Genomic DNA, 17,157 nt, shown 5'->3' with positions numbered 1-17,157 from the left:
CACCCACTTCCGTCCCGGTTGCTTACGATTTGGGTATGCACCGGAAGTGCCTGTGCTGCCGATGTGGTTGGTATCCTGACTGCGGTGTCGTTTGCTCTCCCTTGTTCCCCCGGCTGGGTATTTGCGTCGGACCATGGCGGTGAGGAGGGCACGGAGGGCGGGATCAGCATGGGCAAAGCGTTCTCGGGGCCGGGAGACTGAGAACAGAGGAAAGGCATCAAGAGAAACGGGTCGGTCAGAGGGAGGTGCCATTTAGTGGCCGGAACGTACTAGAGCGAGGCGGGTGGAATGGAGCGGCCCAGGACCGTACCAGAACTGGTGCAGATGTAGGTGTGGGCGTCAGTACCAGATAGTACCAGAGCTGGCCAAAGAGCTGAAGGGCCTAACGGGGGTGGGCGTCAGCCGAGATCCAGACTATTCCAACAGAGGCTAGAGGGGCACTATTCAGTGCCACTCAGGAGTCCCCCTTGAGGAGGTAGGTCATCAGCCCAAAGCTGGACCTTATCAGGGGAGCCAGGTGATATCAGCTTAGTGTTGGATTGTTCCAGGGCGTGCAGGAGGCGATCATACCTGGGGGTGTTGGAAAGATGGTGTCAGCCCTAAGCAGGATGGACTGGAGGAGAGCTGGACTTTCCAAGGATTGTACTAGGTTTGAGCACCATGGGGTCCTGGCTGAGGTTCAGGAGGAACTCTGTAGCTAATCAGACTGGTGGGGAGGGTGAGGAGGACCTGCTGAGGAGGGCTCTGACAGTATCTCATCATCCCTCTGCAGCCCAAGGGCAAAGTGGGGACGAGAGGGAAGAAGCAGATATTTGAAGAGAACAGAGAGACCTTGAAGTTCTACCTGCGGATCATACTGGGGGCCAATGTAAGTGCCTGCCTCCTTGCTTCTGTGCCCACCCAAGCCCCACAATCCTCATCTCTGTTTGGTGGTGGTGCTGATGTGACAGCCAAGACTTCAGAAGAAAACTCCAATTAAAAAGAAATGAGAAAGGATCCTAGCACAGAGAGAATGCTTAGTCAAAACCAAACCAAACCAAAATGAGGATGTGAGTTTCAGATGGACTTGAAATGCCTTCCCATCCCAAATACACAGATTTCTTTCTTGTACTGACATGTCAGAGGGGAGTCTGGGTACTCAGGACTCGGGGAGCAGACCCCTTCTTCCCCCACCCTATAAAAAAATGACCTGTCTCCTTCCACAGCCTGGCCTAACTGTTGGTCAGAGTTGAGGGAGGCCTGTGATTTAAGGTAGCTTTTGATCCCAGCCTGATCCTGTGTCTGCTTGCAGGCCATTTACTGTCTTGTGACCTTGGTCTTCTTCTATTCATCTGCCTCATTTTGGGCCTGGGTAAGTGTCCCCTATCTTGGGAAGTGGATGAGCACATAAGGTCAGTGGCTGGCCTTTGATACCCCCATTCTTGTTCTGCAGATAGCCCTAGGCTTTAGTCTGGCAATATACGGGGCCAGCTACCACTCTATGAGCTCGATGGCACGGGCAGCCTTCTCTGAGGATGGGGCCCTGATGGATGGTGGAATGGACCTCAACATGGAGCAGGGCATGGCAGAGTGAGTGTCCCCCACCGCCAGCCCAGGTGAGCGGCCCCAGGGCTGGGGTGCTGGGGCCCAGATAGCCCAAGACCCACAGCTGCCTACAACTTGAAGAGGGTGGTAAAGGAGCTGAGTTGGGGCCCATCGACTATTTTTGGCCCTTGCAGTCTCCCTTCTATCCACAGGCACCTTAAGGATGTAATCCTGCTGACAGCCATTGTGCAGGTGCTCAGCTGTTTCTCCCTCTACATCTGGTCCTTCTGGCTTTTGGTGCGTGGCTTGTTGGGCTCCCAAGAAGGGGCTGGGGCATCTAACCATTCTCTTCTTTTATTTCATGTACCTGGTTCAAGTTACCTTTTCTCTCCTAGGCTCCAGGCCGGGCCCTTTACCTCCTGTGGGTGAATGTGCTGGGCCCTTGGTTCACAGCAGACAGTGGTGCTCCAGTGCCAGAGCACAATGAGAAAAGGCAGCGCCGACAGGAACGGCGGCAGATGAAACGGTTATAGCCACTGACATTGTGACCACAGGCTGCTGGGCCTGGGTGGCTCTACCAGGGCTGCATGGCCCCATGCCAGGAGCAATGAGGGCCAAAAACATCGAGGTCTAGGATTGAATAAATGGCTTAGAATGTGGCTACTGGCTGTGTGGGTGATGATGAGGCACGAGGCAGGAAGAACCAGCCCTTTGCTATTTCTCTTCTACTGTAGCCAGCGTGGTCTACACCTTAAAAGAAGAAAAAGGCTCTTGGATTGGCTAAGAAAACTTTATTATGCTCCATGTGTTCAGGGAGCTCATATATGCACACACGCGTGCACATGCACACACACACACACACACACACACAGGTACACACAGCTAATACTGTTCAAGGCACTGGCCATTGGGCAGAGTGGCCCCAGGGTACAGACGACGCCCAGAATTGTGCTCTGGTCCCTCCTCACTCTATAGTCTTGCATGCAGGCTGGGGCCCAGATGGGTATCGTCACAGCAGCGTCACACCTCCAGGCCAGGACCCTTGCTCAGTCCCAGTGCCTGCACCAGGTCCTCTCCGAGCCCGCTCTTCAAGGTCCGTCTCACTGCAGGGACAGAGCAGGGTTGGAGGGCATTGATGCGGTGTAGGCTGGCAGCGGGCAGGTGGGGAGTGCTCATACTCACAGGATTTGCGGTTACCACGGGAACGCTTGCGTTCCCGAGCAGCTAAGGCGCGAGGACTGCTCTTGGTCACTGACTGCACCAGCAGGTCCATGATCTCATCTGCAGTGTCACTGGGTAAACTGGAGCCTGCTGCTTCTTCTGGGGGTGACGTGGAGGGACCCATTGCTGTGGGCATGACTGGGGAGCTGCTCTGGACCAGGCCTGAGGGAGGCCAGATAGGGAGGTCAGGCCAAGGTGGCCCCAAAGCAAAGCCCATGGTCCCCAGTGGCCACAGGTCCCACCTCTGCTGCGGCGGCCATGTGTGCTGTTCTCAGGCTTGCTGGTCAGCAGACTCTTCATGCTGGCGTGACTATCCGCATCACCCTGGCCTGGCCCACTCCCCACAGCCACTGGAACACATGGGTTGCTGGGGGCCTCCCCAGCCACACCTGAGAACTTCTCTGTCTGGAGAGGGGAGAAGGGTGAGCTGGAGGCCAGGGAAGGAAACCCTGGGGGTGGCAGTCAAAACCTGGAAGGAACCCCCACCTCAGTGATCATGCGTCCCCGGGTCTTGTTGCGCTCACGATATGTGGCCCGCTTCTGCTGCTGCTGCAGCACGCGTTCCCGGCAAGTCCGGTACTCGAGTGCAAACTCCCGCAGCGTGTGGCAGAACTGCATGATGCGTACTTCACGGGCTGTCTGTGCTGTGTACCCCAGGTACAGCAGGAAGGCATGGAACCTAGGCAGGTTGGGATGGGAAGGGATGGTGAGTCGTGCTTGGGCGTGAGGAATAGTGGTGGTGGTCCTGCCTCTTTGGCCCATGCCCCTACCTGTTGCAGACACGGCGGTGCACCACCCGCAGCATGGCAACGCGGCGGGCACACTGGGCCAGGAAGTGAGTGAGGCGTGCACGCAGGGCTGGGGCCAGCTCATGCTTGGCCAAGCTCCGCAGACTCTCCTCAGCTGCCCCACTCCGGCGCTCCAGCTGCCCCAGGTTCTCAGTAAGCTGCTCAAAGTCCACCTGGAAAAGCGGGTACACAGGCTGTCCCCTCCACAGGAAGGTACCACTTGAGGATGCCTCTGTGCCACGCTGCTCAGCCTGGGCCGTAGGGACCCAGATGAGATCTGGCCCCTGACCTCCAAGTGTTCACAGTAATGCGGGAGAAGTCCATTTTATCCAATGGGGAACAGGTTTCTTAGAGGAAGTGGCAGCTGAGACCCAAAAACTGAGTAGGTGTAGGCAGGCTAATAGAGGAAAGCATTTCTGGCAGAGGACACAGCCCACACAAACACCTGTAGCTGAGCAAGCCCTGGCATAGCAGCCGAAATAGAAGGGGAAAAGCCAGCCCCAGGAAGCAGCACTCCCTCACGCCGTGGCCAGTCTTAGTCAAGCCTCTGGCTGGTGCTAACCTTGGCACAGCGGGTCAGAGCAGGGATTTCTGAGTAGAGGTCGGAGGAATCAGGCCGGGTCTGGAGCACCAAGGAGCAGAGATGGTGCAGCAGTGACTGCCGGCGTACTGTGTCCTTCACCTCTGACACCTTCTCCAGGTAGCTTAGCTCAAAGCCACTGCTCTGAAAGGACCTCATCTGAGCCTGGGCCTGGCTGGCTCCAGAGCCCTGGCCCCCAGCCCTCATGTGCTGTCACTCACCTGGGAACCATTGAGGAAGTTGCCCACAGCTAGCAGGGTAGCCAAGATGCAGTGGAAGGTGGCATTTTGTACCAGCTGTTCCATGCCCACTTTCAGGTCAAACAGTGGCTCTGCGATTTCCTAGTGTGTGAGGCCAGGGACTCAGACTACATGGTCACCATGCTCACCTGCCCCCACTGCCTGTCCCATCCCAGGATCCAGGTACCCGCTCCATGCTGTCATAGTCCAGCTTGAAGGCCCAGAGTTGTAGGCGGGCAGCCAGGCCCCCGATGGAGGCGAGAGTCATCAGGAAATTCTCAGCTGGGCCCAGAGGTATGTCAGGATTGGTCAGCTGGGCCTCCTCAATCTTCTGCCGCTCCTCCTCCGTGGGCATCATGGTCAGTAGCTTCTGAGGATGCAGCCACCACCCCACATAGGCCACTCATTGCTGGCCTGAGACCTCGGGTTTTCATTTTAATTCCTCCCCAGGTCATGTGGGGGAACCCAAGGTCTGGGGACTTGTGCGGAAATGCCAAGCCCATGCCGACCACTGGAGGGACAGGAAAGGGCCACTGACCAAAGAAGAGGGCTGGACCTCCTGCCTCCCTTCCACACCTCCCGCTGGGTATCCCCACCTCAATGCCATCCTTGCTGACAGCAAACTCATCGAAGTTGAGCAGGGCAGCCTTAATGACATGCACAGGTGGCAGTGTGGTTAGGCCAATGTTGATGGCATTGCTGCGCTTGGGGTCCAGCACCGTGGTCATCATCCGGCGGCCCTCGCTGGCTTTCTTTGAGGTTGGGGGAGGGACAGTGTAAGATTAAAAAAGGGAACAAGCATCTAAAAGAGCACTCCAAGGCCCCCCTATAAATGGCCCCCCACAACCGGGGAGCTGGGATGTGTAAGGACTTGGGATGAACTTAGATGCTAGTTAGGGCTCTGCTGACACTTTCTTGAGACCTCAGACAAGTCCCTCCTCTTTCCTTGGCCTCAGTTTCTCCATGTGAAAAATGAGTAGCAGCCCCAGCAGTTCAGACCCTGGAGCTCTGATTCCCTCCCCTCTCCACTGGGGTTACCTTGCAGATGAGGGTGTACTTACCTTGGAAGGCAGCACATCCTTGGCACGGGACTCGAACAGGTGTTCCAGCCGGGCTGTGTCCACCGAGACAGGCTCCAGTGAGGCCCACAGGGTGGAGCGGGGCCCGAAGCGGCTCCCAGAGCCTCCCTGGCCCCCAGCTAGCTTTAGCTCCCGCCAGAAGAGTTTTACTGTCTTCCTCTTTGTGGGGAGGGCTTGGCCATCAGGCGCTGAGGTGGGAAGAGGGGCAGCTGGGGGTGGAGGAGGTGCCATGGGGCCTCTGATGGGTGGGGGAGGTGGGGGAGGAGGGGGTGGGGAACCTCCAGAGAGCAGGGGCGGTAGGGGTGGTGGGGGTGGGACCCCTTTCGTGGCTTCCACAGACTCCATGTTCAGCATGTCCTGGTCTTCATCCTCCCCCAGATCTGAGAAGTCCAGGTCCCCAATGCAGAGCTTGGGGACACGGGTAGGGAGTTCCTGGGTGGGCTTAGCCTTGGGGCTCGGTGGGGCCAGTGGCTCCTTGGGCTCTGGCTCAAGGCTCCGCTGGGCCCGGAGCAGGACTCGGGGTGTAGGGCTCTGGGGTGTTCTGGGTACAGGGACTGGTTCGGGAGATTCCCATAGTTCCCGGGTGTCTAGGAAAACGAAATAAGCTGTCAGCATCATGCCCTTTGTGGAACAACTTGGCAACATGGGCAGACTCTGCCCACCCACCAACTTACTTGGGTGCCCGTCAGCCTCATCAGGCATGGCCTCAGCCAATGTCTCTGCCCGGCCCTGGGCCAACACAGCCTGCTTCTCTGTTTCTTCTGCTGCCACATTCTCCAGGAACCGGGCTCTGGAGGGAGGTACTTGTCAGTGAGGACATCTGACATACCTCAGCCCAGGGTGGTGCACATGCCTTGCTGGGCCCCTGGGCACTGCCCCTAATTGCAGGCACACACACACACACACAGGAATAGTCCATGCGCTGAGCAGATCCAGGACCCCCCCTTTAAGGTCAGCCCCTGTTCAATCCTCCACATCTGAGGAGCGTCACTATCAACCCAGCATTCCCAATTCAACATACAGAAAGAAGTTCTACTTAATGTCTTAACTTGCAACCTTGCTGTTGATTCTAGACAAGAGCCCTTAGAGCAGGGGGAGGGGATAGCTGTCCCAATGGGCACACCACACTGTCCCTCCCATTGCATGTCTGCCACTTCTGAAAGCTATGACCTACACCCAGGTTGCTACTCCACCTCCACACCACAGCATTTGAGATCCTCTCCCCTCCCTAATTCTGGCCTGAGGACATGGGGGAAGGGGCTCCAGGTTGGGAGTCCATGTCCTCATCTCTGGTCAAAGCTATTAAGGTGTCACTATTAAAGCACAGGGACCATTATGACCCCAGTGAACTAATCCCAATGCTTAGTCCTTAGGTAACCGAGGACGCATGTCTGGGAGAGAATGGGCCTCAGAGTCCCCCAGCTGTGGCTGCATCAGGCATGTGGAACCCCCGCTGGGGGAAGCAATGCTGAAGCCCTGAGCACATGGCAGGCAGGGCAGGCTGTTTTCTGTACTTACTCCAGCCTGGCCTGCCCAGTAGGGGTCTGGGGGACAGGAGGGCTTTCAGGGGCGCTGGGTGCAGGGGGGACGAAAGAAGAGATGGTAATTGTGGTGCTTGTTCCACCCCAAAGCCCAGTTGCTCATACCAACATGGAGCTGGGACGTGCTATCAGGGGTTCCTTCCCAGCCACAGTGGGAAGAGCAGGGGGGTGGGGGAGGCATAACAAGAGGAAACTGTAAGTGGAGGGGAGAGACTGATGAAGCAGGACAGGGTGCAGTAAGAGACAGAGCAGAACAAGAGAGTCAGTGACAGAAACAGAAAGACAGTAGGGTGTAGGGAGACAGATGACGATGGCTGGACCGGGGAATGCCAGAGAGAGACTGAAGAGAAGCCTCAGGAGGAGGAGGTCCAGTCAGAGCCGAACCCCACCCTCCCCAGCAGTCACTTACCAAACAGGAGCAGTTTGGTGAAGTCTGGAAAGAGAGAGAAAGCACGCGTTTGGGCAGAGGAGGCTGAGTGTCCGTGGAGGAGTGCAGACTGGAAGGACAGGTGGAGAGAGGGCTCTGGGGGTGGCCTCTGTCTCCCTACTTACTTGTAGATGCTCCTCTCACAGGAGCTGTCGACTGACGGCGCCATGGAGATGGTAGGAAAGAGGTTCACGGAGGTATGGAAGCCAGAGGCCTGGCCCACAGGGCTGGAGGCAGGGCCTGTTGGTGAGGCGGGGCCTGTAGGGCTGGAAGCGGGGTCTGTCAGGAGACAGGGCTACTCTTGGCCCATCCATCCCCCTCCACCTACTGGGGCACATTCTTACCCAGGCTCCGTGGCACGTACTGGGCAGCCCCCGCTTTCTAGAGATCGGCGGCTCCTCTTGCCCTCCTCTGAAGAGGGCTTTCTGCGCTCCCTCCGGCCACCTGTGGCGGCTTCCTCCATGTCCCCATCCTCCAACCGTAGGGCACTCTAGCAGAGGTGAGCCCAGATGTGAGAGGCTGAGCTAGCGTGGCTCGCTAGGGAACTGGGCCCCCTCCCTCCCCTCCTTTTACCCAGTTGGGCCCTAGTGACCCAGCCCACCTCGTAGAGCACAAGCTGCGCTCGCAGGTCAACGTCAGTGCCCGCAGTGCCCAAGTGGCGCTGGACCAGTGCCTCCATGCCCTGCTGCTCCAGTGCGTCAGTCACGTCATAGAAAGAGTCCTGGTCTGGGAGTGCTGCCAGCGTCTAGAGGGTGGGGATAGGAGGGCAAGGCTAAGGCTGATGGGGCGCATAAGTCAGGAGTCTGAGGGGCCCAGAATGGGCACTCGGTGCCCCCTTCCTGCAAACCCTCGCCCCCCCACCTTGTTGATGAGTGTGACTGTGTACACCAGCAACTCAGAGTCTGCGCCATTCTTCTCCTCCAGGATGGATACCAGATTGGCCCATGGAAGAGCACCTGATACACAGAAGGGGGAGCAGTCACGCAGGGACAGGTAGGAGAGGGCTCTGAGTGGTGGGGGCAGGAGGGACAGTCTCTGACCGGTATTACTGGCCACAGAGTTGACTGCGTAGATGAACAGCGGTGCGTTGCTCTCCGAGTATTCCACAAACACCAGCAGCAGCTTCAGGGCTGTCTTCACCACCAAGCGGGACTGAGGAGAGGGGTCACCACGTAAAGTGGGGCTTGGGCCAGACCTGTGCTAGCTTCTGGTGCGGTGGAAGGAAGGACTCCTGGGGCTGGACCCAGAAAGGGCAGCCTACGCAGAAAGACCCTGGCTCCAGACCCAGGCGCTGAAGTGCCTTCTAGGCTTAGCCGGGGGCGGGGGGGGAGGGCACAGACTCACTCCATTCTAGCCCACTTTCCAGAAGAGGAAACTGAGGCCCAGAGAGAGGCACTGGGAGAAGGGTGCATGACTGCGTGGAGAGCCACTTACCAGGCTGGCACACAGCGTGTACAGCCACTGCACCGTCTCACTGTGGGCCACCACCCCCAGCATCCCGTCCACAAAAAGCATCAGCTGGCCTAGTGCTGGGGACACAGGAACAAGAAACGGTCAGGAAGAGGTCACTGAAGGCAAGGGTCCTGGGGCGGGGCGTGGCTGACCTCTGAGGATGTAGCTCTGGTAGTTGTGGTCAGCAGCGGCGCCCACGCGGATCAGGCAGCTCAGCCCCTCTGAGTGCACGAACTCAGGCACCAGGTCCTTGTCCTCCTGGGGGCACCGCGGGGGGGTTTAGCAGGGCTCAGGCTGCATACCGCCCCCCACCCCAGCCCACCTCTGGGCCTCACCTGGAAGATCTGCTTTAGTGAAAAGAGGGAGCGGCGGAGCTCAGGGCCACTGGAGCCATACAGCTTTTCTGCAAGGGGTAGGTAGGTGGGCATGGTAGCACGGACACCCTCTTCTATTGGGACACAACCACAACCCCCCACCAAAGAATATTCTGGTACTCTTGAACACCCCACCTCCTCCTCCACTTCCTGACTCTGGGCTACCCTCACCACAGTCCAGCTGTGGCATCAGCCCTGGCCCTGGAAGGAGAGGTCAGGATAGGAATGGGGAGGGGCCACATATCCTGTCCTGATCTGCCCTGTACACTGTCTAGCACAAGCCGGAAAGAAACTGGGCCCGCTGGGCTCGGGTGGGGGGTGCTGGACACTGATGCCCTCACACACTCACCTAAGATGGCATTGACCCTCACAGAGAGCTGGGTCCGCAGGATCAACGTAGGCTTCCGCCCTTTGCTGGAATCAAGCGGCTTGGTCAGCAGCTCCCAGCCCATTCCTTGGGGTCCCTCCCCCTACGCCAATGCAGCCAAAGACCTCCCCATATGCTAACCCTGGCCCAGTGCCTTTCTTCCCGACTGTTCCTCCAAGCCCAAGTTTGGCCAGACAGGAGGGTTTGTGCAAACACAGGTATCTCAGGTATGTGGGAGAGCCCCCTCACACTCCCAAACTGGGCAGCAGGTAACACTGGCCAAGCTTTGGGATTCCCCTGGCATAGTTCCCTGGGGCAGCAGGAGGTGACCAAGGCTAGATAGAGATCAAGTGCCTTGGCTGCTAACACCTGAGCCAGCCCCTGGTGGCGGCAGGGTGGGGCCAGCCTGGCCTTCCTGGCCTCATCATCTCTGACCTGATCTCTTCATAGAAGCCTTCCAGCATCTCCCGCTGCTCTTCCAGGGACAGGTCAGGGTCCAGGTAGTATCCAGAGGGAGACACTTGCAGGGCACAGTCCTCTAGCTGGGGGCAAAGGGAACAGTTGTCAGGGCTGGTGAAGAGTGGCAGGGGTATGTATAGAGACCCTATGACCTCCCATCTCCTACTCAGGATGCTGGCAGAGAGGCACAACACAGAGTCGGCACTGCAGCCATACATTTCTTCCAGTCATTTCTCATGCGCCTACTATGTGCAAAGTCCATCCTTCTCAGGTGCCACACTTTCTTGCCCTTTGTACTATGTCTTCTGCTGGCTAACACCTACCCATTCTTTAATTTTTGTATTAGATAATGCTTTTTTGTAAAGCCTTCCTGAAGGACTCCTCTAGCCAATGCTATGCCATCTACCCACCCCCCCGTGTGTGTACCCCACTCTGAGGTCTTCCCCACAGCATTATACTGTCCTAGACATTAGTCTTCTTCCCCTGTAACCGTGTGTTCTCGGGACTCGGCCTTATGTCTGTCTCGCTGCATGCTATATCTGCAGAGCCTAGCACAGCGTCTGGCACACAGTAAGTGCTCACTAACCATTTGCTGAGCTAATGAACACAAATGAGGAAGGGGAATGGAGAGAAGATGGGAGGAAGTTCTACCTTTAAGGAAGTTCACAGCCCTGTAGGGTGATAAGCTGCAGCCACAACACATTTAAGCCCAGGGAGAAAGGGTTACGTATGTTGGGAGGTATAAACCCAGCTGGGAGGGTCTTAAATCTCCAAATTAAGACAGTGAGGAGCAGGGGCTAATCCACAGGCTTCCAGTCCTTCCAGGCCTGAGGGTCTTTGCCCTGCCCCCAGTGGGCTACAGTTACCATGGTTCTAGCTGGACTTCAGAGGCCTCCAGGGGGCCTACTCAAAACCAGATTTTTAGGGTCTGACTCAGTCAATCTACAGTGGGTCTCCGAAACCTGCATTTAAGAAGGCGCATGCTCCATCCATGTGTCTGCTTCCCATGTCTCTCCCCACTGAGCCTGGCTCCGCTCCACCACTGGGCACTTGGCCCCTTGAGAAGTACCTGTAGAAGGGCCTAGTGAGGCGGCTGCGGAGAATCTGAGGGCAGCACTGTGTCTCTTCTGGACACCTCCTCCATAGCAAAGTCCCCTTGACTTGAGTGGCCCAGGAAGAGACCCCTCTGGAGAGTCACGGTGCCTCTCGTCTCTATCTTACAAACAAACCCAACATTTGTCCTGTTGTTCAGTCAGCCCCGCTTTGCTCTGGACCCAGCCCAAGGGCTTCCAGGTACCCTTGGTCCCCTGGGGGAAAAGGGAGTCCAGCTCCTGCCCCCACCCTTGCCTCTGCCTGAGAGCCTGACCCTGCTCCTTCCTGGCAATTCAGCCTATGAGGCCCTTGGGTGACCACCTCCCCCACTGCCTGGGACATGGGACACAGGACAAACACTCCAGCCTGTTTTCTGTCCTGCTTCCTGTCTGGCTGCCTGCCCTCCCCTCACGCGCCTTGGGCAGGCCTGGCCTCTCTCCTCTCTGGGACCAGAGTCATCTTCTGCAAAGCCCACTGGGAATAGGCCTTAGATGGGGCCGCAAGGCCCCAGGGCTGGGGTGCTTAGTCCAGGGCCAGCTCAACTGAGGGCAGCCCCACATTCCTCCTGATCCCGCTTCCCATGGGATGACTCAGTAGCCTACCCCCACTCCCCACACCCATCTCCTTTCACCTTGGACTGGAGCATTCTGGGACCCGAAAGAAACCCACAGCCACAACACCCCTTAGTGATCCCCAAAGCACACACATACAGAACAGCTTAATCATTCAAACATTCACGAACTGGGCTGGTTTTAACAGGGAACAAGACACTGTCTCTGCCTTCCTTGCCTTCCAGTCCAGTGGAAGAGGCAGGTAGGCTTCACTCAGAAAAAGGCCAGAAATAAATGCAGAATAAAAGCACAATGGCCAAGGCTGCTAAGAAAGGGGAGGGGCAGAATGCGGTAAAGGTAAACACTGGAGGGGTGATCAGATTATGTGTGGTAACTGCTTACACACCCAGGTTTATGATCGGGTATATTCTCGTATACACATATGCTCACTGGCCACTCACAGGCCCAGGAGGCACACCCACAGTAAGCTCGGGCCCAGCACTCGGTCTTCCCCTCCAGCACACTTGCATGCTCTAGTCCCAAGTGAGCAGAGAATGGCCCTCGCCTTCCAGGACAGCTGCATCCATGTGGGGCAGGGGCCTGACGACTATGTGCTCTACCATCCCCAGGCTCCTCAGATGAGCAGGTTTAAACCCTTTTCCTCTGAGCTGGTAGCAGTGAGTTCCCTAACTATGTCACCTGTCAAATCCTGCCAGGGTCCCATTACTGGGGAGGAGCTCCAGGGGTGATAGACAGCCCAAAGCCTGTAGGATGCTGTCCCCCTCCGCCAGCTGTCTGTCCTGGGTGGAGATGTGAGGGAGTGGGGTGGGGGTGGGTCAGGGTCAGGCAAACAGCAAAGAGCAGAGACTTGCTGCCAGCCAGGGGGGTGCTTGTCCCTCACACCTCTGGCCCCTTCCTGGGGTCACCCTTCTGGAGCCAAACCTCTGGGCCTTGTTTCTCACACCTTGGGGCTGGGCCAGGCCTGAGTAGGCCCAAACCCTCCCTGCTCACAGTGCTTAGGGTCAGTGGGGGCCTCTAGCCTTGACTCCCTCCTGGCTCTTGTCTTCCACACTTCTCTGCTGTCTGTCTTGGGGTGGAGTCCCTCCCCATTCTTCCCAGGCTCAGCCCCTCATTTCGGTCTCTAGCCCAGTTTTCTTTTAATTCTTTGGGCTCAGGTTTTTCTGGCTGCCTAAACCAACTTGTTATATACGGTTTTATATGCAGGGCCAAACTTAGGGGACCCTGGTGTCTACTCCCCAATATTTTTCATAGCAGTATAATCAGATGAGAATGAACATGTCAGGGTCAGGGCATAAGGAAGCTGGAGAAGAAGGCAGTATTATATGATGAAATACTCTTGTTTTAGGAAATAATTTGTTAATGGCCTTTTTCTTCTCCTTGCGTACAAACACAAGACTGTGCTCTGACGACTCTTTTTTCCTGTTATCTTGGGTCTCCAACTAGACTGTGACATGTATGGGCCTCAAGGAGAGAAACCCACATTTTTTATGCCTCCTGTGTCATACACGGGGCTGCCTAGTTTATTTGATTCTCCTGATAATCCTTTCACAGATGAGGAAACCAAGGCTCAGAAATTCGGTGAATTTGCCCCAGACTGAACAACCAGGAATGGAACAAGGGCTAACTGACCTAGATCACGGACAGATGGACCTTGGATGTGCTCTAGGGAACCCTGGAGTGGAGGTGGAGTGAGGGCTGGGGCTTTTAGGGTTGCTGAGAGCTGGTGACCGCCCCTCAGCTTTCTGGACTCTGCAAATACCCCTAACTGGTCTTCCCAGTTCCAGCAAGGGAATACTAATGAACACACACATCATACATATTGGGGTAACGGTGCCTACTTCTGCCAGGACCGAGGTCCTAGGGTCCCCCACTAGGCTGCAGCCCAGGCTCCCTAGCCCAGAATGACCAGCAAATTGGACATGCCAGCCCTAGGGAAAGCTGAGAGGAGGCCGTGACTCATACCCACATTTCAATCATACAGTCTCCCAAAGAAACGGCCATATCAGGAAACAAAAGGGTTCAGTTCCCCACCAGATCACCCCATCTTATATCCTTAAGGATCCTATGGGACCACTCCAGTTGGTTTCCGTCCCAGCAGTTCAGGTTTATACTTTAGCCCCCTTACCACAACTGCTTCTGAGGGGTAAACTGAGGCTAGTCCAGGGAGGGGGCAAGGTCAGGAAACATTCCAGGGTAATGCCACCCCGTCCACGCTAATCTTTAGCCACAGCTGAGGAAAACAAAGTTGCTGATAAGGAACAGATTTTTTATTTTATTTTACTTATGTATTTTTATTAGTTTCAGGTTATAATGAACAGATTTTGGGGGCTATCTCTGCCGCTAGTAGGGGGCTCCTCTGGCCTTTGCCTCAGGGTCAGAGCCCAGGGAGAAGTCAGTGCTATTCCAGATGTGGCAGGGCCTTTGGGAGTTAGGGAGCGACTCCTGAGGCACCACCCGAAAGGGAAAGGGTAGCAGGGTGGTGAGACTCTGCAGCTCTGGGTAAAGAGATGAGACAAGGGCCAGAGGGCCAGGTTCTCCCCTGGGGCAGGGGCATGTCCCTGGGCTGGGAGAGGCTCTTGCTTGGAGGGAAGATAGATATTTCTGGGTTCCCCTGGGGCATGGCCCAAGGCATTGTTAGGAACCCCCCCACACACACACTCCCCTTACCCCCTAAGAGCCAGGAGATGAGTCAGAGGCTGTGGCCAGCAGCTTCCTCCTAGACTGGGAGGAAATGAGCAAGGCCTTCTTAGATCTGAAAGCTCCAAGTCGTTTAAAAAGGAAGCCTCTAGAGGAACTCGAGAGGCTAGGCCTAGCCCAATGGGGTGTGTGGGGTGGAGCCCCAGAGAGAAAGTGGGCCTGGCCTCTTTACATCCCCAGGGAAGGGGGGAGGGTCTGCCGGGATGATGGGGGTCAGTGTCCAGTGTGGGAGGGCAGACTTTGGCTGTGTCCTGTTCCTCTGCTGGATAACCATACAGAGGATAAAGCAGGGAGTAGAGAACCCCTCCCTCTCATTTCCGCTCTACAACCCTGCACAGGGACACCTGGGTTTCTGGGCCACCTCTCCCCTCTACAAGACTATCAAGGCTGGCCTGAGTCATGTCTGTGCCTCTGGGTTACCCGCTTATAGGACTAGGGGCAGAACCAGCTGTTGACATTTCCTGCAATGAGAAGCCCTACTCCCCCCTGCCCGCCCCCCCAGCTCTCTGATGTCCCTGCCCCTGCCCTATTCTCAGCCCTTCTTTCTCCAGCCTTCTATTCTGGGGCTGTGGTCACAGTTTATATTTGGGATGAGCACATCACAGTGTATCTGACCATTGTTGGCAGAGCTGCAGGCCCCAGGGAGTCCCGGCTCCAGGCACTGTGGTAACCCAGTGTGTCCACCACCATATCCTGCCTGGAGTGGGGTGTGTGGGGGGGTGGATATGGCAGTCCTCAGATACACCAGGTGGGAGATCCTGAAAATGGGGAGACCAGGAAGGACTCAGTTGGGGGCGGGGAAACAATATATTATCTGAGCTCAGTAGTGTCCTCAGCTAGGGAGCAGAGAATAGAGGGCAGAGCACCTGGCAAGGTAGGGACATGGGTCCCTAAATGGAGGGGTGTTCTGAATTTCGTACCTGTCGCTGACTTCCCAAACCTGCCCCTAATTGGAAAGAGGGGTGTCAGTGCTAAGTCCTGTCCTGGAGTGGGGGGTGGGAGGAATAATATGTTCTCTGTAGTGCTCCAGGCTTATTTCAGCACCAGGAGTTCCAGGAGCCTGGAGGCAGGAACCTGGCCTCAGTTCAGCACCCCTCTTTCCCCAGTGCCTGTCCCGAATAGGAGGTGGCTCTGGGCTGGGTGCGCTTCTTCCAGGTCCACCTCAGTTTGCCCCTTTCAACAGGACAAGGAGGGGTTGCATCAAGATTCTGGAGTGGGCAAATGTGCTGCAACCTTCGAGTCGTGGTTTTGAAGCCCGGGCTCTGCCCGGGCACACGCCATTCCCCAGGCCAAGAGTCTCACCACCTCTCCCGCCCGCACTCGGAGGCGGGGCTGGCCTGCAGCACGAGGAATGCAGGCTGGGGGCCAGGCGCCCGGGGCACATTCCAGGGGAGACCCCGGGCCCGGGGGGCAAGTTTGCGCAACTCCACGCTCAGCTAAGGCTGGGAGCAGGGGAGGGCACCCACACCAACTCTCTCTCCTCTTCCTTGCTACTCCGTGCGGACTGGCTGGCGGAGAACCCCGGGGGGTGGTGGTGCGCCTCCCAGAGTCCTGGCCCGGAAACCCAGCGCGCCGGAAAGGGCTGCCTGCGGGGGCCTGAGCGCGGAGAGCGGGAGGGGAGGTAGGGACGGCCATCTGGAAAAGGGCCTTTCCCGGGACTGCATTAGTCGGCTCGGCGGCGCAGGCAAACCAGGGCAAACCGGCGGTTTAAAATTATCCCGGCCCGCCCCCTGCCTTCCAGCCGCTGGCTCGCAGCGACACGAGTACGGGATGGTGGGGGCGGTGACTCAAAGGGCTTTTCCACCAGTGCAGCCTCTCGTGCCCGGCGTGTCCCGGGCCGGGCCCCTTCCAGAGGACTACGCTCACCCAGTGAAGTCTCCTCTCTGCCGGCACTCCAAAGTCCGACCCCACCTGCAGGGGCTACACTCTATCCGCCAGGACCCAATCCAGACACTGCTCGACCTTAGCCACCTCTAGAGGCCCGCCCCCGGTACGCCCCTCCTCGTAGTCCCGCCCCACCTCACCTGAAGCAGGTGGAAGCGGGTCCCGCTCCAGCTCTGCCGCATGTGTCCGCTACCACTCAAACATCTACCGTCACCCTATCCCAGGCAGTTACTCAGGCAGACAGGCAGCGAATGGACTCTGGAGCACCTCTCCAGGTGGTCCTCACTTCAAGGGGCAGCCAGAGTGGTGCAGACCACAAGGTCCCATCTCCCTCCTTTAGTTTCCCTTCAACTTGAGAGGCATCCCCCACTAGCCGGGTCGCGTGGACCTTGGGTTCTAGCCCATGACTTACCGGGAGGAGCGCACCCACTCCAGCCTCTCCACGAAGGGCACCTCCCAAAAGCTTTCCTGGCGCCAACCCTGAACCTTGATCACCCCCAACCTTTTTCAGTCCCCCTCACCTTGAGCGGCGCTCCCAGCAGGCGGTGCAGCGCGGGTATCTGTGCGCCCAGGGGCAGCGCCCCGTCCAGGCTGCAGATGGGGGCCCGGCGCGGCTCCGGGAAGTTGGCACATGCGAAAGGGTCGCAGTCCTCTAGGTACTGCACCCGCACGGTCACCACTGATACCGGCTCCCCGTCCCCGCGGTCTTCCCCGCCCGCCATGGCTCTGCTACTGGCTCGCGCTGCGCGCCTCCGGATGGGTCCCGGACCAGCCGCAGTCTACTAGCTGTGCTGTCTGGGCCGGGCCGGACCCGACGCCTCTGAAGAGGGGCGGAGCCAGACTGAAGCGGGGCTGAGGAAG

General features: G+C 57.4%; 3 protein-coding genes across 5 annotated transcripts in view; 2 read left to right on the top strand and 1 right to left on the bottom strand.

Annotated features, from left to right (window-relative positions):
* Nucleotides 1-3: 3 nt before the first annotated feature.
* On the top strand, nucleotides 4-2,183 carry TMEM208 (transmembrane protein 208). Of its 2 annotated transcripts, none has more exons than XM_074314771.1 (6): nucleotides 4-139; nucleotides 773-868; nucleotides 1,292-1,351; nucleotides 1,433-1,569; nucleotides 1,719-1,821; nucleotides 1,920-2,183. In XM_074314771.1, exons 1-6 carry the CDS (start codon nucleotides 134-136, stop codon nucleotides 2,055-2,057), a joined length of 540 nt encoding a protein of 179 aa, XP_074170872.1. In that variant the 5' UTR covers nucleotides 4-133; the 3' UTR covers nucleotides 2,058-2,183. The 2 variants fall into 2 exon arrangements, with proteins under 2 accessions (XP_074170872.1, XP_019611258.2); XM_019755699.2 differs by having other exon boundaries at nucleotides 7-139; nucleotides 1,737-1,821.
* Nucleotides 1,468-17,157, top strand: part of SLC9A5 (solute carrier family 9 member A5) — a 35,284-nt gene continuing 19,594 nt past the window's right edge. Inside the window, exons 1-2 of the mRNA XM_074314745.1 lie at nucleotides 1,468-1,595; nucleotides 8,324-8,392. Coding sequence (XP_074170846.1) covers nucleotides 8,344-8,392 — 49 coding nt within the window. The 5' untranslated portion in view covers nucleotides 1,468-1,595; nucleotides 8,324-8,343. The remainder of the gene's footprint in view (nucleotides 1,596-8,323; nucleotides 8,393-17,157) is intronic.
* FHOD1 (formin homology 2 domain containing 1) lies at nucleotides 2,301-17,129 on the bottom strand. 2 transcript variants are annotated; one of them, XM_074314743.1, is made up of 24 exons: nucleotides 16,818-17,129; nucleotides 10,028-10,134; nucleotides 9,575-9,639; nucleotides 9,187-9,254; nucleotides 9,004-9,109; nucleotides 8,834-8,928; nucleotides 8,440-8,551; nucleotides 8,261-8,355; nucleotides 8,001-8,144; nucleotides 7,744-7,889; nucleotides 7,525-7,665; nucleotides 7,382-7,405; nucleotides 6,950-7,003; nucleotides 6,106-6,221; nucleotides 5,414-6,018; nucleotides 4,949-5,104; nucleotides 4,540-4,722; nucleotides 4,335-4,454; nucleotides 4,096-4,257; nucleotides 3,516-3,706; nucleotides 3,232-3,424; nucleotides 2,988-3,150; nucleotides 2,707-2,907; nucleotides 2,301-2,627 (listed from the first exon to the last, which is right to left on the bottom strand). In XM_074314743.1, exons 1-24 carry the CDS (start codon nucleotides 17,016-17,018, stop codon nucleotides 2,545-2,547), a joined length of 3,531 nt encoding a protein of 1,176 aa, XP_074170844.1. In that variant the 5' UTR covers nucleotides 17,019-17,129; the 3' UTR covers nucleotides 2,301-2,544. The 2 variants fall into 2 exon arrangements, with proteins under 2 accessions (XP_074170844.1, XP_074170843.1); XM_074314742.1 differs by lacking the exons at nucleotides 6,950-7,003; nucleotides 7,382-7,405.

This window comes from Rhinolophus sinicus, linkage group LG11, assembly GCF_036562045.2.
Source record: "Rhinolophus sinicus isolate RSC01 linkage group LG11, ASM3656204v1, whole genome shotgun sequence".
NCBI classification, from domain to species: Eukaryota; Metazoa; Chordata; class Mammalia; order Chiroptera; family Rhinolophidae; genus Rhinolophus; species Rhinolophus sinicus.
This window is presented reverse-complemented; position numbering and strand designations above follow the sequence as displayed.